The sequence below is a fragment of the Eucalyptus grandis genome, chromosome 10, assembly GCF_016545825.1.
Source record: "Eucalyptus grandis isolate ANBG69807.140 chromosome 10, ASM1654582v1, whole genome shotgun sequence".
Classification (NCBI taxonomy): Eukaryota; Viridiplantae; Streptophyta; class Magnoliopsida; order Myrtales; family Myrtaceae; genus Eucalyptus; species Eucalyptus grandis.
In genome coordinates, this window is record NC_052621.1 from 970,035 (window position 1) to 982,732 (window position 12,698).

The 12,698-nt window shown below is 37.8% G+C and overlaps 2 protein-coding genes across 3 annotated transcripts in view; both read left to right on the forward strand.

The window, feature by feature from the left end:
• The first annotated feature begins 977 nt into the window (after positions 1-977).
• Positions 978-3,931, forward strand: LOC104420937. Of its 2 annotated transcripts, none has more exons than XM_010032711.3 (3): positions 978-1,106; positions 2,641-3,289; positions 3,608-3,931. In XM_010032711.3, the coding sequence occupies exons 2-3, from the start codon at positions 2,642-2,644 to the stop codon at positions 3,677-3,679; spliced, it is 720 nt and encodes a 239-aa protein (XP_010031013.2). In that variant the 5' UTR covers positions 978-1,106; position 2,641; the 3' UTR covers positions 3,680-3,931. The 2 variants fall into 2 exon arrangements, with proteins under 2 accessions (XP_010031013.2, XP_018719721.2); XM_018864176.2 differs by having other exon boundaries at positions 990-1,106; positions 2,592-3,289.
• A 7,044-nt stretch (positions 3,932-10,975) lies between these two features.
• Positions 10,976-12,698, forward strand: part of LOC120289099 — a 2,201-nt gene continuing 478 nt past the window's right edge. Inside the window, exons 1-2 of the mRNA XM_039303630.1 lie at positions 10,976-11,318; positions 11,419-11,621. Of these exons, the coding sequence (XP_039159564.1) occupies positions 10,976-11,318; positions 11,419-11,621 (546 nt within the window). The remainder of the gene's footprint in view (positions 11,319-11,418; positions 11,622-12,698) is intronic.

The following is a 12,698-nucleotide window of genomic DNA, read 5'->3' on the forward strand; positions in this document are numbered from 1 at the left end:
GAGTCACTATGGCATGGTCTTCAGTCGAATTGCCAGATCCGCGCTTTTTGCGTCCCCATTTTCCAAAGTAGAGGAACACGAACCCCAAGAAAGAAAAAAAAAAGGGGGAGTTGGAAAGATAAGAATCCGATAAAGCAAAAGGAAGCTTTATCCGAGGTTAGGAAATTTATTTTTTCATTTTAATTAGGTCTCAAACCGATTTCACTTTTTATTAGACATAATTAGTTAAATGTCTTCTCACATTTTTTTTACTAAATATATGATATAATTTATTATGATTTTTTAATTAAAGAAAATTATACTAAAGTGCAAACTTTTTTACAAAGTACAATCTAAGTCCTCAACATTTTTAATAATGTAATCTAATTGCAAGAATTTCAAAATAATCCTCATTTTGCAATATATGAAATCGAGTCCTAGATTTATTGCCATTTGAATCCAATTGCAAGAATTTCAAAATATTGTGTTTTGTTGCAAAAGTAAGCATTATTTCCGCCATACCTATGTAATAAAGATGTGGGCTTCGTGGATCATGGAGTATAAGGCCTGGTTATGACTATTAGTTGGAAAAAAATTTAAAATTATATCTTCTATGTTCAAATCGAGTCAAGAAAAGTCAGTGAAAAGTTCAATTAATCATTTTTTAATGTGGAAAAAATGTTATACTCTTGTCTATATATATATTTAAACAAATCAATGTCTACGTGAGGAATATTTTAATATATTCATATAATGCGTTTAAGCACATAATAAAAGAGTCAAAAGTATGAAGACCGAAAGTTTGATTGTCAAAATGAAACTTAATCATGTTAGTTGTCATCATCGGATTAGCCCTCTGTTGTTGACAATGAACTGTGTACCCTATGAACTTCCTCAAGAAGCATGACAGTGCTGTGCTACAGCGAAAACTTGGCTAGGAAGGAACGAAGGACCTGTCTCGATAATTTTCTTTCTGTCCCATCCCGACCCAAAAGAAAAGTGTCAACCTTTTCAATAGCCCCGCCATTTCCGGAACTCCTCTATAAGAAAGGCAAAGCTCTCTCTCTGTGACCAAGGCTTGTGAAGAAGCTGCCCCATACTTGCAGGGTCGAAGCGACGATCCAGAGGTGCGCATTTCGTTATCACTTTGTGTTTTTGAGCTCAGTTGACGCTCTTGTAAGATAGTGTTAGAAGAAACAACTTTAAGTAGACATGCTCTCGTTTTTTTTGTTACTCGCATCAATTTAGACGAGGCTTCTGCATGTCAACATGCCTCGCTGACGATTTTCCCCAACCGGAGTTGTTTTTAGTATTCATGTAGATGTTTCTTCATGAAACTTCTGCAGATTTGCATATTTCTCCCGATTGTGCCTTTCTGATTCCAGCTTGATTTGAAATATTTCCGTGAATTTGTGATGATCTAGCGTGATCAACTTGGATCAAAGCTCAGAGTGGTGACTGTCAAATAGATCCTCGTTAAATGAACTCAACTTAATTCTGATGTTAGAGACAATAGTATGAAAAAAGGAATCAATATCTCAGTACAAGATATGATTTAGAAAGCCACATCGAGAAAGTTTAAAAAATAGAGTTTAAAAAATAGAGTTAGCAACATGATATCCTTTAAACTTCTTTTTCCGATTGAACTCCGTCTGGCATGAAGCGTGACTTATTAGGAATTCCATTTTTTCTGACGAGGCACTACAGAGTAAGCAAGAAGAACTAGCGGTCTAAACTACGAACCTCATTTTCTTTTTGCATAACGTGAAGAGGAGCTATAAATATCTTTCTTGAGAGACCGGTCTGCCCTTCCTCGTCCCAAATCCAATTCCTTCAGAATGACTTTTGAATAACTTTCTACGTCCTTTTCGACCCTTTCAACTAGTTACCCATTTTCAACCAAAAAAAAAAAAACTAGTTACCCAATACCACAGAGCATATTAGATTACATAGTTTCCCACCCGGTTCAATTGGCAGTTGGCCTACCAAGAACTGAATGAAGAAGAGATAAAACTGGAACGAGACGGAAGTAAACCCTAGATAAAATTCTCATTACTGATGGGGAGATAACAAATTGGTAATTTATTGTATATACTTCATTGAATAGTGAGAAGAAATAAAAATTCTATTACTGGATATGAATATTTTGTGAAATCAGATTACATGCACCTGGCCAATCCAGATGGATCTAGATAAGTAATATAAACGAGACAGACTACACCAATATAATTACTATACAAATTCATTTGCAAGAATACAATAATCTCTCTTGTTCGTCTTCCTCCTCCTTCAGTAGAGCTGTTTCTTTTAACTTGGAGAAAATTACAGACTTGGAATGAGTCCTCATTAGTTACCGGAAGACAAATAGTTACAAGATCCGAACGTGCATGAACATATATTTGATTCGTTCAAGTATTTGATCGGTTTTCAATTTGACCAACACTTCTAATCTCTCCGAGATCATAACAACTGCTTTGCAGCACCTTGACTCTTCATTTGTTTCTGCCCTTTTCATTTCCCTCCGTTTCTTAACAATTTGGCCATTAATATGTATAAATACTGCCACTGCACATATGATGATCGACCAAATCTTCATTTTATCTACTTACAAGGAGCATTGACATAAGTCTCATCTTCCTCTCTGCATACGGTGACCAAAAGAATGGCGACAGACAAAGTGAGCTTGAAGCTTCTGATCAACAAGAGCAACCGTACGGTGCTCTTTGCTGAAGCGGGCAAAGATTTTGTCGACTTCCTCTTCCACATCCTTGCATTGCCGGTGGGAACTGTGATCCAGCTTCTCACAAAATCTGGGATGGTGGGCAGTTTAGGCAATCTATACGGCAGCGTGGAGAAGCTGAACGATGTGTACATCGAATCTTCCAAGAAAGAAATTCTCTTGAAACCCAAAGCGCCCTCCTGTGTCTCTGAAATCCCTCTTATATTGCCCGAGACTTCTTCAGATTCAACGCCCAAAACCTACTACAGGTGCTCTTACCGTTCGTATAGTAACTGTTCAAACTATGTGGCGGAGGACCGCTCTGCAAAATGTCCCCAGTGCAATAATTCCATGAACGAAACATTCACTCTTGTCAAACCACTGGATGGTAACCCGACGGCTGCTGCGGCATCAGCAGCTGAATCAAACAGCAAGGGTGGTTTCGTGCACGGGGTGGTTACGTACATGGTGATGGACGATCTGGAGGTGAAGCCAATGTCGACTATTTCGAGCATTACTTTGCTTACCCAGTTCAACGTGAAGGAGATTGGGCATCTTGAGGAGAAGGTGGTCAGCTTGGGAATGGACGAGGTAAGCCCATGCCATCCCTTACGATTAGGTTATATTTAGATTTTAGAAGTGACTCAACGATTTGTGGAAACTCTATTTTAAAGAAGTACAAATTACAAATGAATTTTAATCGACATGACTTATGTGAAAGAGATGTTACTAGCTCTGTTCCATAAAAAATATTCTCAACAATTTTTTGGTATATATCGATTAATCAAAATTTTAGCTTTTGTACCATTATGTATATGCTTGTAGGTTAAATCAAGATCGTGTTCACCATTAATACAGAACTTATAAAGTAAATGTCCTTTATTAATTATTTGATTTGTAACTGTGAAGGGTATAAAGCTATTGAGGACTTCATTTCACTCCAAGAAGGTTCTCACTGATGTCTTTCTCGATGACGAATGAGAGAGATCGTGATCAAGTGACTATATAAATGCGTGTGAGGGTGTGTGATATATGAAGTACGTGGAGTGATATGTTATGATTTTGTGACAGTTTATGTAAGTCTTGCGGCCGCGGATTGACATTTTTAAGGTTTTTCTTTCTTGTGTGGACATATTAACACGTTCATCGTATCTTTTTGCGATATGAGTGTATTAGTCTAGTTGTAAATAAGATGTGAACATGCTGAAGAAAGAATATATGTCTCATAGCATATATCAGAAATGTGGAACGAATATAGACACGTCATTCGTAAATTTAACGGTGCTGGAGAACCTGGGGTGGCTAATTTTAAAGTAATTCGACAATGTCCCTGATAAGTTGGCACTTTTGTCCCGGGGTTGGGTCCAACTGAGTGCCCAACTCTCAATCCATGATAAGTTGTCCTCAATACCTATTGCATAAGCTCGGATATAAAGAGGAAAATGACAATAGCTTGACTCGTGGCCTATGCGAGATCAGTTCAACTTTTTTAGAGCTTGAGTCATGCTCAAGTAACTTGGTTAGTTTGTCGAGTTCAGTTTGAGTTTAAAGATTCTTGGCTGGATCTGCTCATGAGCTTAATCGAGCATATTAGTTTTTATATAGATTTTCCTTACCATTTTTAGTGACAAATAATGTAAAATGTACTTAAAATTATACTTCTTACTATATAATTACACTTTCATTCTTTAATACATTTTTAAATATAAAAAAAAGGGGCAAATGCGAGTATTTCAAATCAAGCTGAGTTTGATCGAGTGAGAAAAAATAAAGTGTGTTGAATTTTATATACTTCAGAATGAGTTGAGTTGAGCAACTCTCAATAATATTGGGTTTGTATAGAGTCTAGTCTGAGTAGAGAAAAAAAATATTCAAGCGAGTTTGCATTGAGTTTTGGACTTTGAGTTGGTCGAGCTCAAGCCCAACATGTGTTTGCTTGAGTCGACTTGACTCAATTTCACCCCTACATACATCTAATTTGATCTGATCAAATATAATTATAGTCCTAGTTGACACATGATGTTTAGCCAACAAGACCTGACAAAAATGAAAATCAATCCTTGATTGTGCTATTGACACTTGATTTTTAGGTAACATGTCATGTAAAAGTAAGAATTTGAGATTTAGATTATTGATCACAACCTGATCTATTTCCCAACCCAAAAAAGAGTTATTTAACGCTTGAATAAACATAAACACTTCATTTACATGTCATTTGCATTTTGATTTCGAAAAGTCAAAAAGTTGACTTTAATTTATCAAACTGTGATAAAAAAATCAAACATTGGTCAAAATTTGGTTTTTTGCACAAAATACACCCAAGTAGTGACAATTTTATCTCTATATTTTCAATTTTAGAAAAAATCAGAGTTTGACCCTTGACTTTTTCATTGAAAAGTCAACTTTTGGTTAACCTTTTTCCAAAAAAATAATAAAATGGAAAAACTTACAAATCAACCTATTTTTACTTCAATTTGACTTTGGCATCATAAATTTTACAAAAATTAATTAATAATCAACTTTTCCCCAATTCAAGAATTTGAAACCTAATCGATGAAAAAACAACATTAGTTCATTTATACTTGCCTTTTGAGATTTTTTTTTTTTTTTTTTTTTATGACTTTTGATCTATAGGTCACAACGTATCCAATTGTCAGGTCAATTTCAAGATGACAAGTTATTTCAAAATTTCCCAAATTTTGACCCAATCAGGGGTTCCAAATCGATTCTTTATGATTAGTGTAAATTAGCCAAAACTGAATACAATTGGTTGAATGGAATTCAATTCTAATATCAACTTTGACCAAATTAGTGAACATGTAAATGAAAAGTCAAAGACAGAATGCCATAATCGACTTCATTCATCTAAACCTATTCTAAACTAACATTCAAATTGATTAGTGGAGCTTCAATTTGGCCAATTGAACTTTAATTGTACATATTGATCTAGTTCACGGGGCAATTTTAATAGAAATTGGTAGAATTAAACAATTTCATGTCAACTTAATCAAACCAAGTCATTTCAATTCAATCTAATTCATTCAACTTGATCTGATTCACTTAGGAAATTCTTAATTTGACTTAATTAGATCAAGAATGGGAAATTTGAGACAAAAATAGAGGAAATTGGACCAAGATCGAGCTGGCCAAGGGCCGAGTCAACTCGGTTTGACAGGCGTTGATCGACCAAGGCTGTAAAGGCCATTTCGATTGACTTCCAGCCAACTAGTACCCATTCCGACCAGCCAACCCTTGGCCAACCAATTCTCTCTCTCCTTGTGCATAAAATTACAAAAATGCCCTTATTTGACAAAAAGACCAAAATGCCCTTTATCATTGTCAACTTAAAATAACCAATGGGAGCTTTTCTTAATAGCTAAACAAATGATCTTGGCCATTCATCATGAGATCATCCTAGCCATCCATTGTGCCAAATCATCAATCCATGTGACTTGAAATGGGCCAATGAGGAGCTAATCAAGAAACAAACATTTATAGCCCTTAGATTAATCTAAGGCTAGGATTCAAATAAAAGGCGTATATAAAAAAATTTCCCACCATAATTTGGGGGCTGGCCATATTTTTAGGCCTACTTATTTCTAAACATTTTAAGCCATTTGATAATTATCCAAAATTTCAATTCCTAAATAGAATTACGTTTGGCATAGTGCTCAAAATTTCTGGGAACAAAAAAATAAAAATTTGTTACTGGGAACAAAAATTTTATCAAATGGATTTCTGTTTCAAATCTACTCCCAGACAAAAGAACAGAAATTAGCACTATTTGGCAAGTTGCTAAACATGCCCTAACTCTCTCCCCTTCCTCCCCCATTCTCTCTCTCTCTCTCTCTCGCCCGTTGGTTTCCTTGTCCTTGCCGGCTGGTCATTGGCCCTATGCCAGTGAGCCACCGTCATGCTAGCACTCCTTTGGCTGTCCTCGAGCCATTGGTGGTCCAAGTTTCACCTTAAAACCGTCGGACATCCTCGAAACGAGCCGTTTTTCCCTCTTGGCACAAAGACATGCTCCACGCTGGTGTTTTTAGCTACCAGTTCCAGCTACTGGTTCGATCAAGTTCTGGTGATTCCTTGGCAGCCTGAGCTTGTAACACTTATCCTTGACTATTCATCGAAGTGATCATGGCCGAAGTTCCATTGGGTTATCATCAGAACAATTCCGATTGCCTAATTCTTTCATTACCTTCATTTGAAGTTTATTAGACCAAGTTTGCTCTCAAGTTTCACTTACTGATTTTGTCGTATTGCTAGATACTTGCCAAGCATCCTTGGCCAATTTTTATGAAGGTGTGGAGGTGATTATAGTGGTTGGATCACTGGTTTGATTGCTAGAGTAACGTCGGACAAGGTGAGTCTATTTTTAAACTTAGATAGATTGAATTTTGAAGAGGCCTAGTGCATATAGGAATTTGCATCGGTTGAGATCCTCATATGTTGATGAACGAATACTTAGTGTCGTTTGACTAGCAGAATCATGTTTAGGAGCCAATAAAAGATAGACAATACAAATTTGATATTTTGTGTTTTTCATAATCCACTTGTCTCAGTTTTTGCTTGTTTCAAGCAACATAATGTTGAAATCTGGAAAAATCCATCAGCGTCCAATCGCAGAAATTCTGAAACATTACGATTTATCACAAAATTAAGCTTCATTTCATCCATAGTAAAGTGATAAAACCTGTGGGCTCTGTTGATCACGGAGTATGTGGCTTGGTTGTGATTATCAATTAGAGAAAAACTCAAACTTTATGCAAAACCTAGTGAAAAAGCAATTTAGATTAACAAATTAAAACGGCATCTTTAGTCTCGAATTGAATTAAAAAGTTAATTAAAAGCTGAATGAGTCATCTGTAAATGAGGAAAAATGCCTTTAGGCGTTATTCTTGTCTAAATGTATCTGAATGAGTCGTGTTTATATGAATAACATTTCAGCATGTTCATATGTATACGTCGAAGCATATCATAAATGAGCTAAAAAACGAGCATATCATAAATGAGCTAAAAAACGAACACCCCATAAGTTTGATTTGTAAAAATGATACTTTAATACGTTGATTGTCAATGTCGGATTAACCCACCGTCGTTGACAACGAACGACGGACCCCATGAACAAGTCACGTCAGAAATTGTCAGGAGAAGACCCAATTGGGAAAACCTCCTCAAAGAAGCACCTACCACTTTGCGCTCCGGCTAAAAACTGTCTCCTCCTATAATTTTCTCTCTGTCTCGTTTCTTCCTCAAAGGTGAAATTATCTTTTTCAAGAGCCCCCACCTTTTTTCGACCTCCACCATAAAAGAGGCAAAGCTCTCTGTCATTGACCAAGACTTGTGAAGAAAGCAGCTCTTATTACACTCGCAGGGTCGAAGCCACTCGATCTAGAGGTGCGCATTCCGTCATCAGTCCGTGCTTCACAAGCTCAGTTTCACCGTTTTTCTCTGGTTAGTGCTATCTGATGATGCTCTTCAAGAAAATTGTCCAAAAAGTCATAAATCAATTGTACTTTTACCAATTCAGTCATTAACCTTTTAATTTTGTTAATTGAATCCTAAACCTTTTAACATTTTGTCAATTGAGTATATTTGGTCAATTTTAGTTGGAATTCTCTGACATGGATGCCAACCATTCGACATGGCATAAGTAGCGTGGATGCGGACAAACTTTATTATTTTTAATATTTTTTCAAAATTTTTAATTATTGTTTTATATTTTTAATTATTTTTCTTTGCAAGTTACATAGTCTTCGGGTGAATGGTCGAGAGGCCATGACCGGCGAGGGTCAGCGAGGTCGCCCTCGTGGAGATCTAACTAGGGGTGACCTCATCATCCTTAAGCGAGGCTCGCCCTTGCTAGAGGCTAGTGAGTGTCGACCTCGCGGGCCTCAAGTGAGGTCGCCCTTGTCGAGGTTTGGCAAGGAGCAGCCTAGTCAACCTTGGGGAGGCTTGCCGTCGGTGAATTTGGTGAGAGCGAGCCTTGCTTGCAATCGGCAAGGTCACCCCTCGCCAAATCCTCGTGATGGCAACCTTGCTTGGGGCCTACAAGGCCGATCCTTGCTGGATTATGGTGAGGCTCCAACTCGTCAGACTTGGTAAGGTCACCCTCGTAGGGTCGGCGAGACCAACCCTCGTTGGTCATGGCCTCTGGCCGGTTGCCGAAGGCTGGGCGACCAACTAAAGGGAAAAAAGAGAAAGATTTCTTTTTTTTTTTAAGAGAGAGAACAAAGAAAAAAAGAAATTGAAAACATAAAAAAATTTAAAAAATCGAAAAAAAATATTTGAAAATTAATAAAATTTACCCATGTCAACATCGATGCACACATCAGCAAATTCTAGCCAAAATTAACTGAATGGACTTGATGGGTAAAAAGTGAAATTATTTAGAACTCAATTAGCAAAGTTGAAAGGTTTATGATTAAATTGATATAAGTGCAATAAGTATATGACTTTTAGGTAATTTTCCCGACACTCTTGTGAGGTAGTGTTAGCAGAAAGAAACTGAAGTAGACATGCTCTCGTCTTTTTGTTACTCGCATCGACATGCCTTGCTAATTTTTTTTCCTAACAGGAGGTTCTTATTTAGTGTATCACGTAGATGTTTCTACGTGAAGCTCCTGCAGATTTACTTATCCAACGGAAGAGACAAACTTTTTGGGTATTTCTCGATCTTCTCTTGGTTTCCATGGACACCATCTCCCGATTGCTCTCTCTAAGTCTAGCTTGATTTGAGAATTTTGTGATGATCTAGTGCGATCAGCTCGGGTGAAAGCTTTAGAGTGGTGACTGTTGAATAGAACCAATGACGGGTCTGGTAACTCCCGTGCCGGCGGGCTAGCCCGAGCCATGAGAGCCCGATCCAGCCAATTCTCATATTTTTCTGCAAAAACCGTATTATTGTTGTGCTAGAGCAAAAATTTGGGCATAAGCTTCCACCAAATGATCACTTTTGCTCTCGAGCACACGTCTAGTTTCATGAGCTCTCCCTCTCCCTAGCCTCACTTGCTCACACTTTTTCATAGTGATGACTCAATCAGTGTGCCCCGCAGAGCCGGTCAAGTCTCTTCCCATAAATCGTTTCAATTTTCGCTCGCACCAATAACTTCTTACTTTCTGCTAGAGGTTGTAAGGTGTATAGTGGCTCATGGACCAGTCAAAATGGGTTATAAACTTATCTCTTAACCCATATTTAATAGTTCGAATTGTTATGAGGCTTAGTTATTTAGTAAATAAGTAAAAAATGGACTTAGAATAATAAAGACCAAAATGATATGAGTTTTACTTGGGTTCATAACTTAAAGAGATCCCACCCACCTATACAACTATTTCTTGTCCTTACTCAATCTCATGTTCGCTCGCTCCCTCCACCTTCTCAACTTAGTTTGGGTGTAAGTTTTCTAGATTGGATTAAATATGGAAGTGTTTTAATAATGCGGGTTAGATATGTATCATTTTGTATGGAAATTATTTAAAACGGGTTAAATAGATCAATTTACATTTGACCACTTTCTACTTGATCCATCCGTTTAACGGGTCTAGTGCTGGCTCACAAGACTCGTTCTGGTCCACTTAGGCCCACCAAGCCCATGGCATAAATGGATGACCCAAGTGATTTCTTTGTAAGATTTGATATTGTTTTAAATCATGGACGACCCCTCCGTGGCAAAGTTTTCTTTCCCTACGATTTCCTTCCTTTTTCTGATGTTTGTTAAGTTATGGTTTATAATTTAAGATAACTTGTTATTTAGATTCGATTTTGTAATGAAACTAGTAATATCGATGGCACAAGTTGCACGGGCCGAGATCAATTGCACCGATCAAAAGGACTCGATTGGAAATGAAAAATTTCAAGTTAAACGGACTAGTTGGCTTTTTCCTTTTATCAACCATGGGCAGCATGAGAATTTTTAGGCTTTGTATCAGACTTAGTCCGGCCAGACCAAGCCTGATTCACTTTTTGTTTTAGTTAAATTACGTGAAATAAATCGCAATTCACTTGTGTCGCTTAATATACAGTACAAATATTTATACAACATATTGCTTAAAAAAAAAGATAAGGGAAAGATCTACGCAATATCTCTAGCTAATTCTAAGAGATACACCAAATATCATGCTAACTAAAAAAACAAAATGTAAATCCTAATCGATAATAAGAGATACATAAAATATTAGAAAAACAGAAAGTAGATTTTTAGCAAATCTTCCATAATATTATGGATTAAAACTGGCTTATTGGTACGCTTGATTCTGCTGCACAGACCAAGGGCGAGCATGGCAGAAAACAAGATGAGTTTGAAGCTTCTTGTCGACAAGAGAAACCAGACCATCCTCTTCGCCGAAGCCGGAAAGGACTTTGTGGATTTCCTTTTCCATGGTCTGGCTTTGCCAGTTGGAACCATTGTGAGTCTTCTCTCTAAAGCAGGTGTGGCCAGCGGCGTGCGCAATCTTTATGCGAGTGTCGAGAATCTCAGTGACACATACATTGAACGTAGAGAGAAAGAGGCTCTGTTGAAGCCCAAGGCACGGAGCTCTGGTCCAGATGTTCTGCGCTCATTGTTGCCCGAAGCTCCGCCATTAGCGCCAATTAAATACTACACTTGCCATCATATTTCCGGTGTGCACATCACTTCGTGCAGTAGCTATGTGACGGATTCCCTTCTACGAGATTTCTGGTTGCAACAATATGATGAGCAAGAAACTGTCATGGCTCGCAGGACCAGCTGCTGATGCGGCATCCTCTGCCAAAATACCTAGTGGAAAGGGTGGGTATGTGAGAGACGTCGTCACATACGTGGTGATGGATGACCTGACTGTAAAGCCCATGTCCATCATCTCTTGCGTTACTCTGTTCAACAGGTTCAATGTGCACGAAATTGGGGATCTTGAAGAGAGGGTGGTTGACTTTGGCTTGGACAAGGTAAGGCCCGCAAAAGTTGCTACCTCATACAAATATTTCGACCACATTAGAAATTCAACAATGAAATCTGATGGTTTGATTTTCAACTAGTGGTTGTATGTCATGTTTGGTACCATGGTAGGAGAGAATCACCGGTTCTAGAGCTACTAAGATGTTTGTATGAGATTAGTGATATTGCTAGTATGAGTACCTAGAGGGGGTGAATAGGTATATAAAAGATTTTTCTTCAACGATTGCACAATACTAGACAGTAAGAAGGAAACGTTAATCAAAGTAAGACTGCGAGAAGAGAAAATTGAACACGCGGTTTATAGTGGTTCGCTTATATCAAGCCTCGTCCACTTTTCTTCACCGACAGCCTATTGGCTGGATTCCACTATGAACAAAAGAGAATTACAAGACAGCTTTGCCTTGATTCCACAGTGTAGATGTTCTACCACACCTCCTCAAGATTTCTCACAAATATAGACTCTCTTTTGTATACAAGTATTCGCTCAAAGGATTTGTCTAAACAAAAAGGAGCTTCAGACTTTGGAATTCTTCTATCGCGCACACCTTGAACAACTAAGACCATCTTCCTTATATACTCCTTTATGCCATCATACCCGTTGGCACTTACCACAGGAATTCCTCCAATCTACCCATTGACGGAATCAATTAGGAAGATTGTTTAAGCTATAAAAGGAACGTGTTGATAGCCCATCAATCATGTTCGCCCATACAATTAGGATCTCGGTTTCCATAAGCAGAACCTTCCAATAATATTTAGGCAATCACCGGATCTTCCATTATCGAATCAATCTTCGATCAATCAAAGGACTCCATTATGTCTTCTCCAGCCACGAGATCTTCTCCATTGATAAGGTTAAATCCTTAACGAAACATCCATTCTGGGATAACCTTTCTTCAATGGATTAGAGACTGTCAATGAGGATAGACTTTGAGTCTTGAGTCCGCTGTCCGGGAGGTCTTCGGACTTTAAACGCCAAGAGACCGCAAGCCTTCGACTAGATTCCGATAGAAACGTTTTGTCAACTTCAAAACATTTCAAGAAGATTTTCTAACAATCTCCCCTTT

Excerpts from the sequence above, each read along its gene's own strand:
- LOC104420937 (XM_010032711.3), top strand. The coding sequence starts at position 2,642 with ATGGCGACAGACAAAGTGAGCTTGAAGCTTCTGATCAACAAGAGCAAC. Across the intron at positions 3,290-3,607 it reads TCAGCTTGGGAATGGACGAG|GGTATAAAGCTATTGAGGAC; the intron begins GTAAGCCCATGC and ends GTAACTGTGAAG.